Genomic DNA, 16,329 nt, shown 5'->3' on the forward strand with positions numbered 1-16,329 from the left:
TATTCCATGTAGATAGCAACAAAGGCTATAAAATGCCTAGGACTAAACATTAAATGGGCTGGACCTATTTAAGGTAAACAAAAATAACTCCTCTAAGAAACAAAATAAAAGACACTAGTGGAAATTAGTATCATTAATGTCCAATGATAGGGGAGTAGTTAAAACTTTATGGATGTTCATATAATGGAATGACATGCAACCATGTTTTTAAAGACTATAAAGATATGGAAAAACATCCACAATATACATTTAAATAAAGGAAAATACAGATTATAAAAAAGTACAATATGATTCCAATTTTGTTTTTAAACAAAAGGATGCACACAGCATAAAACATATCTAAAAATGTAAAGCACATCAAAATCTTAACAGTGTTTATCTCCAACTGGTAGGAATACAGGTGGGTTTTCACTTTCCGCTTTACCCTGTGTTGTGTTTTCTATATTTTCTACAATGGGTAAATCAGAAAAAATTAAAAATATACATTGCCTCTTCCTAGAAACCCATAAGACAGCAATGCCTCCCCCTGCACCATGAACAGAATGTAACTATTGGCAGGTGCTATCTCTTAGGGCTCCCCCAGCAGCTCAAGGGCTCTCAGCGTGGGACTTCACGAGGACGTGGTGAAGGCTAAACACCAAGTCATCTTCCCTGAGGGGCCCACTAAAGATAACACCAAGAAAATCAGCCCAGTTGCAGCCTGTGGGCCCCGGCAAACCTCTCAGAATCTGCTCAAGACTACCAAGGTTCCTCAGTCAACACACTTTTCATGCCTCTGGGAGGGACAGAGAAAATCAACCTGCCATTGCCCACAGAAGCTTCTTGGGTCCCACGTCCCAGCGGTCCAGATCTAATCTAGAGACTTCCCTGTTTCCACTGGCCCATGCAACCCCACCAACCCTCTTGGTCCTCATGCTGGTAAACAGGATTAAGGTAAATCCCAGGATTAGGTAAAACCCGCAAGATGCACTAAGAGGTAACTCAGTGTTGTCTATTTCTGAGAATCTTCCCCTAGCTGGCTCCCCACCCCTCCTCCAAGACACAGGACAGGTCACTGTTTTCTGCTGGATCTCAGGAAATACAGTTGATCCCAAACAACATGGGTTTGAGCAGCATGGGTCCACTAAGACACAGATTTTTCCAATAAATACAATAGTGTTGTAAATGTATTTTCTCTTCCTGATCATTTTCCTAACAGCATTTTCTTTTCTCTAGCTTATTTTATTGTAAGAATACAGTATGTAATACACAAAACATACAAAATATGTGTTTATTGACTATTTATGTTATCAGTAAGGCTTCCTGTCAACAGTAGGCTATTAGTAGTCAAGGTTTTAAGGAGTCATAAGTTATCTGTGAATTTACTATCGTGCGGGGGCTGGTGCCCCTAACCCCCATGTTCTAGGGTCAAATGTACTTCCTTTCTTCCCCTCCCACTCCCCTTCCTCCGTTCCCTTCCTTAACTCCCTACCCCCACCCCCAACCCCCCAGGGAAATCAAAGAGCCCACAAATAGGTAAACAATACATACATGAAGACTGGATGGAGAAGATGCCATGTTAGTGGGGGCAGGGCCCAACAGACCGTCTGCAAGCTACAAATTAAACACGCTGGTTAGCAACAGGACTAGAGAAACCACTTTAGGGAAGACTGGACAGCCCCGAGGAAGGAGAGCTCCAACCAGGGAGGCTGTAGAAGCTGTGGGAGGAACATGTGTTTTGGAGTTAGGTAAGACTGGTCTAAATCCTGGCCCCACTGCTTTATCAGCTGGCTGTGTGACCTTGGTCAAGCCCCCTGACCTCTCGGAGTCAGCATCCCCATCCAGGGAACAGGTACAAAGCCCGGTTCCCAGGGCAACAGTGAGTGTGGAGGAGATGAAGGCCATGCACAGCTAGCACGGCTGAGGCACGTGCAAGGGGCTCGGCCAGTGCTCCCTCTCGCCCGCTTTCTCACTGCCCTTGGCACCATTCACTCAATGCCATTCTCACATGCCCTCCCTACTCAGACCTCCCTGTCTCAGATGTACTCCAAGCTCCCCATCGTCCCTGGTGGTTTCTTCTAACAGCTGGGCCACACCAACCCCTGCTTGGGCATGGTTCCGAAGTCTGGTTTCTGAGCCTTTTCTCTTCAAAGACAAGAACCAGGGCATCCTACGGCTTCCCCCAAGCCTGTAAAAGGGGGGACTCTGAGAGTGCTATAGCCCAACACGCCTTTGCTATCCTAGAGAAAACTTCCTGCATCCTTCTCTGGCATCAGATCCTTGCCTGCCGTCTTCTGGTCCTGTGACTCAGTACTTTATAGGGTGAATCCCTGGGCTGCAGGGTCCAGAGAGCCTCAGGAGTCAGGACTGGAGACAGGTGACTTTTTCAGAGACCACTATAATGGTCCCAGAGAAGGTGACAGCGCTCTGGGTGGATGAGTACCTGTCTAGGCAGACAAAGCCAGGAGATGCATTCCAGGCAGAGGAGATAACAAGTGCAAAGGAGTAGAGGAATAAACTATGGCACAGCCGAGAAAGCAAATGGCTCGGGAAGGCAGGCACTGGGCAGCAAGCAAATAAGGCTGGAGGGCTGAGGACACTTGCCAGGACACAGACTCCCAGGGTTAGACCCTGTCTGCCTTTGAACCCCGAGCAGGGGGCTCTGAAAGACTCCACAGGTGGCTGTCCTCTCCTTGACAGGAAGAACCTGGGAGACACACTCACCCGGGGGTCAGAAAGGGCTCAGGAAGGGCAGGAGGCAGTCTGCTGGGACCCAGAGGGGAGTCTTGGAACCCACAGACCCATCCCTGCCCTGTGAAGGGGGAGTCACTGAGGAGATCCCAACCTCCCCCAGACCAGCCTTACGGCTGCTCAGAGCCAGAAGCGCAGGCAGTGGCCAGTGGGCAGCAGGCCAGGCCACTGGATGGTGCCGGGGGGGCTGTGGTGTGACCCCTGGCAGAGACTGGATGAACTCCACACAACCCCCGCGCCGGCCGCCTCTGCCCCTCCCACTCCCGTCCTGAACCTCACAGAAGCCTTCTTGTTATTTTGAATACAGTTTGTTTTTAGAAAGGTGAGAGGGAAACCGGCAGTTCACCAGAGCAAAAGGGAGAAAAAACAAAGCTAAACACAGCGCTCCAAAGATCTGGTCCGGCTTCAGAAATTACACGTTCCCCTTTGGGACTCGGGCATAATTTGCTGCTCCAGTTCTGGGAGCACGTTGCCACCTTCACGGCGTCCCAGAGACTAGAAGTGGGGCAGCGAGCTCCAAATGAGCCCCAGCCGGGGAGCCGGGGGGGCGGCCAGCCTCAGCACCCCACCCCACAGTGTAGGGAGCAGGCTTCACGCCCCCTGATGTCTTCTCCATGCCAGCCTGCATGTCCCCCAGTACCTGCCTACCTCATACACATGCACACATGCACACACACATACACACGCGCATGCACACCCCCTCACACACGCAGTCCCACTGCTAAGCCCATGCTCCCACTCCTTTGCCCACCAGGAAAACCCTCCTCTCCCCTCTGCTGTTCTGACCCCACCGGCCTTTGAGGCCAGCCAGCCTCTCCCCCGAAGCCTTCCTGATCACTTAGCCCATTCTGACCCACATGGGCCAACAGAGTCCATGATCTTTGTCCCTGGCAGATAAAGCATCTCATGTAAGATCAGCAACATCTCATGTAAGATCAGCAACATCTCTCCCAACCAGGGTGAAAATTTCCAGGTGTTCTCCTCTTTATCTCTCTTCACCATGCATATGGTCCCCAGCCCCAGCCCCAGAAATTCTCCTTCTCTGGAGACTTACAGGGGAGCCCCCCCCACTACCCAGGGTGGGCTCGCAGAATGATAGGCAAGAGTCACTCGTGACCGGGTGACTCCAGGGGCATCTCAGTGCCTGCACAGTGGGAGACGGGCGGGGTGGGCAGAGGCACTGCCTCTACTCTGAGCTTCTGGACCCTCAGTAGGAGATGAGGGGGAGTATGCTCTGTGTGTGTCCTGCACACTCTTTCTCTCCACCGCTTCATAATCAGAACATGAAGAACCAGCTCAATGAAGACGCAGATTAGTAAACAGAGACCCCCAACTGTATTTTAAAGAGAGAAATGGAGTCTGATTAGGGGTCAGAGACAGAAAGAGAAGCCCAGGAGGGGGGTGGAGGAAAAGATGGAGAAGGATATGTTGGCAGCCGTTCATTCCGACTGTGTCCTTGGTTGGAGGTGATGCCTATTTGTCATAATTATCCTACATCTTCCAAATTTTATATAATTAACATGTATTTAGAGCCAGAGAAAAATTAATATATCCTTTTTTAAAGCAGAGCATTAAATGGAATGAAATAAGCTCTGTGCCCCCTCTTTGAGGACATACCCAGGCCTGCCCTCAGAATGTTAAAAGTCAAGGCCATGATTCCTACAACACCACCTACTGAGTCTAGACACACCCTTGGGAGCTTGCCCACACACCTGCCCCCCAGCTCCCCCACCTCTCACACACACTCTGTACACGCATACACACCACCCCACCCCCAGGCTACGGGTCTAAAATCTACACAAAGGAGAGCCGCACAGACCAAGAATAAACTGTGGAGTTAATTCATGTCAGCCTATCTCCTCTAGGCCCTGATCACCAGAAAAGAGTTCAAGAAGCCAGGCACCCACCCCCATGGGGTCTCCTCACCCCAACATGGCTGCCTACCTAGAAGCTCAACAAGGCCGAGTGGACAGATCTGCTTATACATGCATTTTGGACCATCTCTAGAATTGGCTGCTCCTGAGAGAAACCAAACATTTCTAGAAACCTGAAAAACTCTCTGCCGTGTCAGCCCAATGACAACATCGGCAAAGAGTCTGAGATGACATTTCTAATGTGTGGCAGACTCCTCCCAGGAACTGAGCCAGTGATGGTAAGGAGGTTCATCAGCAGAGAGGAAGTACCACTGAGGAAGGAGACAGGAGGGACTAAGACCAAAGCCAGATCTGGCAAGAGCATGTTTGAGGCTAGGGAGGAGTCCTCAGCTGGGTCTGCAGCCAGGACCTAGTGAGCTCAGCAGGGGGGACCACATCACCATGAGCATGAAACAGGCTGCTGAGAAACACGGGGTGGACAAACAGGAGGCAGGCAAAATCCAGATTCTGCTAGACTTCCCGTCCCTCCAGTCCCCAGAGGGCAGGGACTTCTACTTTAACTGGGGGAGGGGAGAAGGGCTATGAGCCCAGCCAGAATTATCTGGCAAACCATTTGGAACTGGTGCCCATTGCCTCTGGGATCTGCCTCAGAATGCCTGGTCCTCCCAAGTGCCGAGTGGTGTGCAGGAGAGACGGAGGGAGCAAAAGATTTCCTGACCAACCAAATATGATCGCTGGATCTCAGAGGAAAACACAATACAAAATTGGTTTTCCCCAAGTCCCCCATCAGACACCATCAGGCCAGGGCTTCCCGGAGACCGGCCCAGGGCTCCCTCCTGGCCTCGGGGTTCCTTGGGAGAAGGGCTCTGCCTCCTCAATCAGACAGGGAGCTCCATGAGGGCAGGGTCCAAGCCTCCTCCACCAGAGCAGGCAGATCTCACTTCCTCCTTCTCCTGGCCCACCTCTGAGGCCCTGTGAGCCCAGCCCCTCCACATGTGGCCACACCGCCAGGAGCCCAGATCCCAGCTCCTCACCCTCTGGCTGGCCAGCAGCTCTAGCCAGAGTGGCCATGTGCTCCCACAAAGAGCTCAGAGCCCAGCCCCGGTTCACTCATGTCAGTGCCGGGAGGGTGTCCAGGCCGGGCCTCCTCACCGTCCGCCCCTGGCTGGGCTTGTAGCCGGCAGGATTCAAAATAGTCTCCCCCTCCAATCTGAGTCTGTAGACAGTTTGAGGGCGGCACACACAGAGAACAGAAATCCTGCTGGGCAAGCCCTGCACTTCCCTGCACAGACTCAGATAGCCCACTGAGGGGGTGGGAAACAGGAGCCAGGACTGGGCAGACTGGAGCTTGGGGCTAATTATCTGCCTAATTCAGTTACAAACAGCCACCAGGCCAGAAGGCACTAGTATTGAACATGGCTGAAGCCTGGGTAGGACCATCCAGAATTTCCACTTGGATTTTCCCAGTCTAGAGAAGCTCCTTCTTAGACCCATACAGAGAGTAGGCAGGTCATCCATCCATCCATCCATCCATCATCCATCCATCTGTCCACCCACCCACACATCCACCCATCCAGATAGACTTCACTGAACACCTCCTTAAACCAGTCCTGTGCTGGGCGTTGAAGACACAGAAGGAGTGTACCCAGTGACTGTCCTGAGCCTGGTCTGGGGAAGGTGGCTGACATTTGCAGACATTCAGGACCTAAAGCAAGGGCAGTGACCAAGATATAGACAGGGCTTGCAGGAGAAGGGAGGGAGCCAGGGACGAATCCCGGGAGGAGGTGACCACAGCTAAGTTGAGTCTTAAAGAATGACCAGGAATAGACCAGAAGGTGTCCCCAGCAGAAAGGATGGTGGACAGAACCCCAGAGAGTCACGGAGGTGGGAGAGATGGAGAGCGTGGGGCTTCTGAGGACTCTTAGCATCAGAGAAACTACAGAGCAAGCCTCTTGTCTCAGCAGCAGCTAGGCCCACACCAGAGATGTTCCCTTGGAAGTGGCACAAAGGTGAAAGATGCACAAGCAAAAAAAAACCAGAAATCAGTCTTAAATGTTAGAAGGAAGCCCTGTAAACACATCTCCAGGACAGCTTTGAGGATCCTGAGCCCGACTTAGCACCCCAGTGCGTTCTCTTGCTCCTGAGGCCGATATTTGTTTGGTGGTTTAAAGAAAACAGAACCTCCTGAAGTGGGACACCATCCCTGGGTCAATAAAGAGACCAAGAGCCTAAGGACACACGCATGGTCTACACTGGCTGGAGGCTCTGCCTCTGGGCAGCAGGGAAGGTCTGGGAGCCCCAGGTGCCAGGGGTGTGACCAGTGACCAGCATCATGCAAAGCCAAGAGGAGGGTGACAACTTAGAAGAGATAGCAGGTCAAGTCTGGTGCTCACTGTGAGGCCATCTCCACCGAGGGAAGGACTGGGTGATCTTGGCCCTACAGGAACTAGAGCAGCCCAGGACCCAAGGCGCGGAGAGTGCTCCCTGCTCACTAAGAGATGTCACAGACCCCCTGCCATGCTGTTCGGCATTGGAGTCTGGGTCAGCAGCTGGCCCTCGGTTGCCAAGTACATAGCAAAGGGATGCCTCTTACCTGTCTGCAGGGTTGGATTCCCTTGGAATAAGATCCCCCTCCTGCCCCTCACCCTTTCTTTTCCTGGAGGCGGAGGGAATGGGACAAGAGGGACTATTGGCTTGGACACAGCTCTCTCCTTTTCAGCTGCTTCCAAGGTGCCCCCACACATGAGCCTATAGATGAATCTACCCCTAAGCAGGGTTCTGGCTGGGGTAAGGCAACGGGACTAGAGCACCCCCAAGACTGCCTGCTCACTCTCTCCCCTGTCTTCCTTCTCTCTCATTTGCGGCCCCCACCATGATTTCCTGAGTAATTGTCAGGGGGAGCCTTCAACACGGCCCCCTAAGCAGAGGGCCCATTTTTTTTTCACATGCTTTGGGGAAAATGATTGGGTCTTGCCCAGGCACCACACACAGCCTTCCCCCAACCCCTCCACTCCACTCCTGACCAGACTGAAAGTTCCCATCTGGGTCCCTCCACCTATACGGTATCCAGCCCCCAGGGTACGAGGGAGATGTCTTATAGAGGCCCTGTGGTAAGAAAGGGAAGGGAGGAGGAGTGGGAGAGATGAGGAAGGGGGAGGGGCAGCCAAGGCCAGCAGAGCCCGAGTCTCTTTTGGGGACCCAGTGCTCGTCTTACCTGCACAGGGATGAGGGGTTCCTTGTCATCAATGTCAATGAGCACATCTTCCCCAGGACTGAGTAAACTCACATCATCTGTAGGGAAGAGCGGAATCCAGGCCCGAGAGGGGCTCCCTCAGGGGCCCTCGCCCCTCTCCAGCCACAAGACTCAGCAGGGATACTGAGACAAGAGGCCCTCAGCCTTCTACACTTCTCAATCTGTGTCCTTCTCTTCCCACCTAGTTCTTCCCTCTCCCGCCTCTGTCTCTCCCATCTTTTTCTCACATTCTCTATCTCCCCAGTTCTCTCTCTCCCTCCTCATCCCATGGAATCCCTGCCTTTCTCTCTCCCTCAAGTCTTCCCCCACATCCTCCCACAGCAGCCCTGGCCTCTCAGTAGCCCCAAGCGAGGTGATGCCCTGAGAAAGGCAAGATTCCCACCCTCCTGGTCCTGGTCAGTTGAGCAGAAACCACTTCTCGCTCAGGTTCTGGTAAGAGGAGGGCTTCCGGGCACATCTCACCTGGGAAGCCCCACCTGCCTCAGCCCCTCTGCCCTGGCCCTCTCCCTCAACAGCCCCACCCCCTACCTGGGCCGCCCTGTGGGGACGGACTCTCCTCGGAGTACAGGTCACACATGAATCTCTCCAGGGAGCGGATGGTACACTGGCCCACCATAGGCCGACGGCCAAACTGGCGGTTATCAATGACCTTGATCACGATGGGGGGACAGTAGAGGTCCTCCCTGGGCAGCATCTGGGCAGAGTGGGAGGGAAGCTCTGGGCGGTGGCCTGAACCCATCTCTGGGAGGCTTCAGGGTGGGGGGGGTGCTCTCCTTCACAGAACAAGTTCAAGAAGCGAAGAGTGACAATAAACCTGCACATAACCCTCAAGAGCCATAAATCCAAAGTGGTGGTTGGCTGAACCCAGGCACTGGCCAGGGGAGGAGAAGACACACACCTTTTCAGTCTGCCTCTTGAATGCTGTATGCAGAGGCTGACTTTTCCCCCACAGCTTTACCTTCCAAACATATCCAGCTCAGCCTGAAGCTAAAACAAGTCTACTTTCCCTGAACCCTCACTGGCTGGGGAGGGGAAGAAGGGAGAAGTTGGCCCAGGTCTCAACATTTCTTGCAGACAGTCCCCCCCAAGTGGATACTCAAGAGTTGGCTTACAGACCCAGATTCTTCTCCTCCCAACCCCAGCCCCAAAAGCACTTTGAACACAACTTGAAATAATTTATATGCTCTCCTTCGGTGGCGGCTTTGGCTCAGCCAAGAGGAGGCTCCTGTTGACAGCCACTGGGCCTGGAATTTCTATAGTGCTTTCATCTTGCAAACCATTTTCCTTTCCTCAGACTTGCCTTACTCCGGCCACTAGGCCCAGGCAGCCCAGGGAGCTGCAGAGGGCTGGGGGCCTGTGGGCCTTGGGGGTGAGCCCACAGCGAGGCTGGAGGAGGATCCAGTCAGGGAAGGTTTGGAGGAACTGCAGAAGGTCAGAGCCCTGGTGGGCCCCTGGGGAGAGCTCCAGGGGGCTGAGAACTGCCCTGGTAGGGAAGGGTGGGTCCTTGGGACTTCTGTGCACTCGGTATCTGGGTAGGAAGGAGCAAGCTGACCCCATTTGTGCTACTCACAGGCTTCCACTCTTCCAGCGAGGAGAAGGTGAGCACTGCTTCCCCACTTTCACAGACAAATGAGGTGGGAAAGATGCCGTGACCTAGCCAGGATCCCACAGGAAGCTGCCTGGAGCCCTGAGGACATTCTAGGCACCAGGAGCCTGGAAGGGGACAGCAGGGAGGTCAGGCTTACCACTTCCATGAAGAGGGTGCAGATGTCAAAGTTGGGGTTCTTCCGGAGGTTCTTGATGACACAGGACTGCACTGTCTGGCCCCCGCACTCCACCACGAGGCTGGGGGAGGAGATGCTGGCCAGCTGGTAACTCTTCATGTTCCGCAGGCCCCACGCCAGGATCTAGGGACACAGAGTGAGGCAAGCGGCTGGGAAAGCCCCAGGCCCCAGGAAAAGCCAGGGCCAGGAACGGGAAGGGCCAGGCCGCCTCCCTACCACCCCCCACCCCACCCCAGAGCCAGGCTCACCTCTATGGCAGTACGCTGGAGAACCGGCTTGATGTTCTGGGGAACCATGTAGATGTTGGCCTCCCTCTGAGGCGGTGGGTAGGGCAGGTCTGTGTCCTCCGACTGCAGGGGCATGACAGGCAGGACAGAGACAACGGTGGCAGGAAGACCAAGGCAGAGAGATGAAAAAAGGGCAAGACAGTTGGGGCAGAAAGAAGGACATGTGTGGAGAGAAGGAAACAGAGAGGCAAAGGCACAGGAGTGGGCAGGCAGGCAGGCAAAAATAAGAAAATGAAGTCAGTTTCTGCCAGGCACCATCTTGTCCGGCATCACCATCCGAGCACCTTGGCCTGGGACTCAGGTCACCTTGTTTCACATGAACCCCTCCTCCAAATACAGGCTCTGAGGCACCAGTGAGCTGCTCAGGGTCTCCCCGTCCCCCTCCCCACACAGACACATACACACACTGCCCACTTGCATCCTAGCACGCCCACTCCAGCCCCGCTTGGTCCCAGAGAAGACCTCATACCCTCCCCCTAGCCTGGTTCTCCTGCCTCCAGGCTCAGACCCTCCTGACCTACCATCCACTCTGGTGCCCCATTTCCATCCCCCACACCACGCCCAGGCACCTGCCAGCCCCAAACCCTCACCTCTCACATCTGTCCACCATGAAGACAGAACACCTGCTGTTAGCCAGAAAGAAAATGTACAAATAGGAGAAGAGGATGTAAGTGCCCATCGTCCGTAGGCACTAAAGGGAGCCACTGGGGAGGTTCCTTCACCACCACACACCGAAGATGAGAGCAGCGTGTATCAATTCTGCCTACTGAGGGTCTGCCAGAAAGACCAGGGCAAGAACCCCCAACGATCACAAGGAAACACGCAGGGAAGCAGCTGGGGCAAGGCAGGCAGGTGCCGCTGTGGCTTGAGCAACTACCAAGTCTCACAGTGGTTAGGAGCACAGGCTCTACTCCGCCAGCTGCTGAGTTAGATACGTTATTTCATCTCCCGGTGGCTCAGTTTTTTCACGTATAAAATGGTTATTCAAAGTTGCCAAGCTCTCAAGATTAGTGTGAGGCTGGAAGAAGTTGATACTAACACTCAGAAGAATGCCTGGTTCACGTGAAACCACAACAGCTCTACTAGCCCATGTGGCACCTTTGTGGCAATTAAAGAAAGACGTCCCTTCCTGAAGACTCTTTACTTCCACGTCAGAAAATCGTCATATTTTACTAGTTTATTAGAACAAGACACTTTACTGCCACCTACTGGAAAATTGTTATAATAAAAACAAATATATGATGTCTGCGCTGGTAATTGCCTCCCCTTAGACACAGAGCCCTTGTGCAGTGCACAACCCACACGTCCATACAAGCAGGCCCTGACACTCGGGAAATGTTGACTGTAAATAAAAGGGCTATGCTGGATACTTTACAGAGCTTGCCTTGTGTAATCTCATTTAATAAACACTGGAACATTTAATAATCCACTGGAATCAGTGGATTAATTCTCCAAGTGATTTGCTTTGGGCTCCTTCTCAAAGGATGGTGCATCCATGTACAAATGCTCTGACGTAGATGGCGGGAGCAGCTGGAGCACTGACACACATTGGCTTCCTCCTGCCTCCACGAATCACTTCACAACCAACCCCAGCTGTCACTCCTGCCCAGCGACACACTGATGACACTACACTTGCCTGACCTGCAGCGGTAAAAAGCTCATTTCTAGAATCAGACAGACCTCAGTTCTAGTTCCAGCCCTGCTGCTTTCTAGCTGTTTGACCTTGGGCAAATTATTCAACGTCTGTGACTCATTACCCTCATATGAAGATCCAGGATAACAATACCCTCACGAGCCCGCTCCAACAGTCAGTGAGAGAACAAACAGAAAGTGTCTGGCACCCAGGAGCTGCTTTAGGAAACTGTAGTGATGGCAGGGATGACCTGATTGTTGTCGGTCCCACTGCTTTTACCATTAGCGTTGTCGTTCTCCCAGAGTGACTTGAGGGGTACCCAGCCACCAGAAGCATCTCTCAGAACAACACTGGCTTTGTAATTAACTATCCCCATGTCCCGCGGGCACAAAGCAAAGGAATTCCTAATCTACCTCCACACCTTCAATGCAGGTGATGTGGGATAGGAAGCAGCTACATTTTCAGACTGGCTGGGAGACAGGTGCTGTCAGGAGGAGGGGCCATGTGCTGAGCTGCCCTAGGGCACAACTCCAGGGGGCGCTGTGTACATCACAGTTCCCATAAGCAGTGGCCTAGAGGGTGGAGACAGGGCTCTTTAAAAGAAGGGTTTTGCCTGAAGTTCATGGTCTGTTTGTGGCCTGCTTAAGGCTGATGCCCAGCCCAATGTGGGGGGGTGGGGCAGGGCCAAACATCCAGGACCAAAAGGAGCACAAAGAAGGGATCAGAGAGGCAGAAAGATCAAACCTTTCTCACATGCTTATACCGTTCTTCTGAACCACCAGGAAAACTCATTACTATAGCTCCCCCACCCAGAACATTTCTCTCCAGGCCCCCAAACTCTGGGCGGTATCCCTCTGATTCCTGTTTCTCCCTCATTTCCACGTTCCGTCTTTCCTCCCAGCTCTGTTGAGCTCCATGGTGATGACGTTCCTCTCTACAGGCTGAGGACCAGGCTCCCCATTTTCAGAAACCTGTTTATGAGGAGGACAGAAACAAGAACCTCGAGAAGGCTAGGCTCCAGTACCGTTTGGAGGAGGCCCTGGAGGAATAAGGCAGGTGCACACAGCTGTGGAACGCCAGGCCCAGCGGAAGCAGGAGGAAGAAACAAGCAGAGACAGTGGTTAGAGGTATGTCCGCCGGCAGCTTCCTTGGCACGGCGTGAGGCCACCATTCTCCATCCCAAAGCCATCTCTGTCCACCTCACTGTCCCCAGGGGTCCAGGCACACCTTTGCTCCCTGCTATTTGTCACCAGGATCCCTGCCTCTGCAGCCCACCCCCACCCCCCCCACCTGGCCCGTGGGCTGCCACCACAGTCCTCTGCCCCCCTCCCCACTGTGCACACCGCACTGCCCATCCAGCCCCGCGGAGTTATCGCTGCCTCTCTTGTTCCCCAACCCTGTCCCGTCCCGTCCTCCCCAATTCTTCACACTATCTGCTGGATCATTTCCTTCCCTATTTAAAGATGGTCTCTTGGATCCATCCCTGCCCTGCTCTCCCTGTCTTCCAGCAGTCTCCCTCCCCCTTCCCTCTCTCCCTAAAAAGGTCTGCCTCTATCCACTACCTCTCTTTCACTTCCGCGAGGCCCTCTGCCCAATGCACTCAGCTCTGCCCCCAGCACCCCTGCCCTGAAAACTCTGTCCAAAGTCAACAACTTGCTTGTAGCTCAGCCCAAAGGCCACTGGCAGGCTCGCATCTCTCCCACTCCCTCAGCAGCCTCCTGCCAACTAACCTCAGCCTCCTTCCTAAAACCATCCCTCTGGTTCCTCTCTGCTGCCCTTTCCCCCTCTCCACCCTCTGCTGGCTGAGTCTCCTCCTCTGCCCAGCCCTCTCCTGGGATTTCTGCCTCCAGGCATCTGCCCTAAGCCCCAGACCCACATTGCCAACCTCTTACTGCTCAGTTCACCCATGTGCCCTACTGGCCTCTAACACTGAACTGGTCCCAAACTGGATTCTCTAAGTTTCCCCTAAAAACCTGCTCTCTCCCAATGTCATCTCAGAAACCAGCCCCATCATCTACCTTGACGATCAAGCTAAAAAGCCCCATGCCACACTTGGCTCTCCTCCCCCTCATCACCGTGTCTGATGGACCACCTGGCCTTCATGATTCTGTCTCCTAAACTTCTCGCATGCCCATCCACCTGTCTCCTTCCCTCGGTTCGCGCTCTCACCCTCTCTCACCTGGATTCACCAGCATCCCCCTAAGTGTTCTCCTTGCATGTGGTTTTGCAAATCCCTTCCCAAGAGCCAATGCATGCTGTATTCTGCAGCCAAGGGGGAACCTTCTAGAATGTCATTCTGTTTAAAACCCATCAAACATTCCCCAGCCACTCAGGATGAAGTCCAAACTCCTTAACATGGCCTCCAAGGCCCCTCATCTTCCAGTTCCTTCCCTTGGGGAAAGGAAAGGGGGATGGGAGACCACTGGGTTTATTTTCCCTCAGCGTCCCCAGGTCCTCCCTTGCTCGCCCTCCCCACCCACCCTGAGTGCAGGGCAGACGCAGGGCTGCTCCATTGATGGGTCCTACATCCCAGATAAGTGATGAGCCACCTCCCCGCACACGCTGAACACTGGCCCTTCTGAACACTAGCAGGTTGCAAGAGGCAACACACTCTCTTTACCTTTGAGGCTTGGAGTGGCTGGTCCCTCTGTCTGAAATCCTCTTCTGCCCACTTCATCTGGCTACCTCCCACTCAGACTTCAGATCTCCATTGAAATCTTCCCTGGGGTCTTGAGCTTAAGCTAAGCACCCCCTGGCTTCTACAGCAAGTGGACTCACTCCCACTGAAGGACACGCCACCCCGTACCATCTGTGTGTGTTAAACCAGCAACTCTGCAGGCAGGGACCACAGCTGAAATCTCTGTCCGATAACTACAGGATGATGAATGGGTAATTGAGGGGAGGGAGAGATGGCGACGGGATGAATGAGTGGGTGGATGGTTGAATGAAGAACTGACTCCAGCATCCCCTCCCCTCCTTCCCAGCACTCCTGTCTGTGCCAGCCTGCTCCGTGCCTGCTCATCACTCCCTCGGTCTGAACGGTCTTCCCGTACACCTTCCGGAATCTAACACATCTCTCAGTGCCTCCTTCAAGCTCTCCATCTTCCAGAAAATCTCCCAACCACCCCCAGAAACTTCTTTTTGCCCTATTCTCTGGCTTCTTTGACCTCTAAGTGACCCTGTGGCCCCGTTTCCCAAGGTCCTGACTGGTCTCGGACACCTCACTGGGAGAGTCCTATGGCCCTGGCCAGATGGCTGGCTCCTGAGCCTGAGCTGTTCAACTTCTGGTCCAGTCAACCTGAGGGGCTCAACACCTCCTTCCAGGCCAGTGATTCTTGGTGGGGGTGGGCTGCAGCCTACCAGCATTGCCAGCCAGGGGGGAGGTATAGACTTGAAGTGTCACCAGGACATCCTAATTCACTGTCCTATGTGAGACGGGGACTCTGAGGACCACAGACCTCAAAGGCAGCCATACAATACAAGTCTAATTAGATGAAGCCACACTTGACCAATGCCTCCCTTGCTCGCCCTTCCCACCCACCCTGAGCACAGGGCAGATGCAGGGCTGCTCCATTGATGGGTCCTACAGGTGGGCAGGGCGTTTACCGAACTGCCTCCTCCGATCAAGAGGACAAGGACCGAAGGATAGATGAGGCTCTCTCCCCCAGCAGAGAGAAATCTACCCTTATGCCCCCTTCAGTCTATCTGTCCAGCAGGCCAGCTCAGTACAGAGAGCCGAGGACAAGCCATGAGGGAGACTTCCTCCCCTAGGTCCAGGGGCCACCACACCAGACAGATGTTCGTTCCCAGGGCAGAGCTGGGGGAAGGGTTGAGCTCCCCCGGCCACCTCAGTAGTCCTGTTACCAGTAGCCCCACGGACCCCCACCTCCCCCAGCAGGGTACAGTCGGAGGACCTCTGGACCTTCAGATCCTGGCTCCTCAAGGAGCTGCAGGCAGGGGCAGCCAGGCGTGCTGGGAGGGCTCCATTGTCTGCCTGCCCCACCCAGCTCGTTAGGAACAACATGTTGCTCTAATTACACTTCCCAGGAAAAACAGTGTTTTAAATTAAGGCCTTGGGGGAGGGAAAGGGGGATGGGGGACCACTGGGTTTATTTTCCTGATTGCAAAACACCAAAATTTTCCTTCTAGTGGATCTGGGGGTGCGGGAGAGTACCTTGTGTACATCTCAGACTAAAAGCCATACCCTGGAGATGGAAGGGGATAGAGTGACATCTGGTTGGCCCCCTGAGCCCTCCGCGAAAACAGCCACGGAGCCTGCAGTCCCTTCCACTAGGGCATCCCCTGCCTGCCCTGCAGCAAGACAGAAGCGGCAGAACCAAGGGTAATGCCCCGAACCACGCCCCCTTCAATGGTCAGGTCTGCAAGCCCCAGCTCCCGCCTACAGCGTCCCCAGGTCCCCAGGTGGGATCTCCTTCTGCACATGCTCCATATCCTCGGGGGCCCCCGGCTGTTAAGGAAACAGCCATCACCTCTTCTGCTGCCCTTGTGGGTGTGGGTGTGTGTTTGTGTGTGCGCGCACACGCGTGTGTGTGTGTTCTTGCGCGTGTGCACACTCGCACACACTCACACGTGCATGTGCACAATGTCCAATTCTCAGGAAATCTAAAATTGCAGTTTCTTTGAATTCATTCCCCTTGGCAGCATGGACCGCCTTTGTTCTCCAGACAAAAAGGAAAAGAAACGAGACAGAGGGCTCAGAAGAGGCGGGGAGAAGGAGGGAGAGAAGGAGCTGGAGGCCAAGGAGCAA

The 16,329-nt window shown here is 53.9% G+C and overlaps 1 protein-coding gene across 23 annotated transcripts in view; it reads right to left on the reverse strand.

Annotated features, from left to right (window-relative positions):
• The window catches only part of DYSF (dysferlin), a 205,016-nt gene that overhangs the window by 56,532 nt on the left and 132,155 nt on the right, over window positions 1-16,329 (reverse strand). For 15 of the 23 annotated variants that reach the window (XR_010405596.1, XM_064572348.1, XM_064572344.1 and 12 more), the window contains 5 exons: window positions 9,890-9,991; window positions 9,603-9,764; window positions 8,386-8,551; window positions 7,819-7,895; window positions 1,531-1,593 (listed from right to left, as the gene is read on the reverse strand). Coding sequence is in view for 22 of the 23 variants with exons in the window: in XM_064572348.1 (XP_064428418.1) it covers window positions 1,531-1,593; window positions 7,819-7,895; window positions 8,386-8,551; window positions 9,603-9,764; window positions 9,890-9,991 (570 nt within the window). In the remaining variant the exon portion in view is untranslated. The remainder of the gene's footprint in view (window positions 1-1,530; window positions 1,594-7,818; window positions 7,896-8,385; window positions 8,552-9,602; window positions 9,765-9,889; window positions 9,992-16,329) is intronic. The other 8 variants (XM_064572350.1, XM_064572346.1, XM_064572340.1 and 5 more) reach the window with 1 other exon arrangement.

The sequence above is a fragment of the Mirounga angustirostris genome, unplaced genomic scaffold, assembly GCF_029215605.1.
Source record: "Mirounga angustirostris isolate CCGP_5_RB_7025 unplaced genomic scaffold, mMirAng1.0.hap1 SCAF_10, whole genome shotgun sequence".
Classification (NCBI taxonomy): domain Eukaryota; kingdom Metazoa; phylum Chordata; class Mammalia; order Carnivora; family Phocidae; genus Mirounga; species Mirounga angustirostris.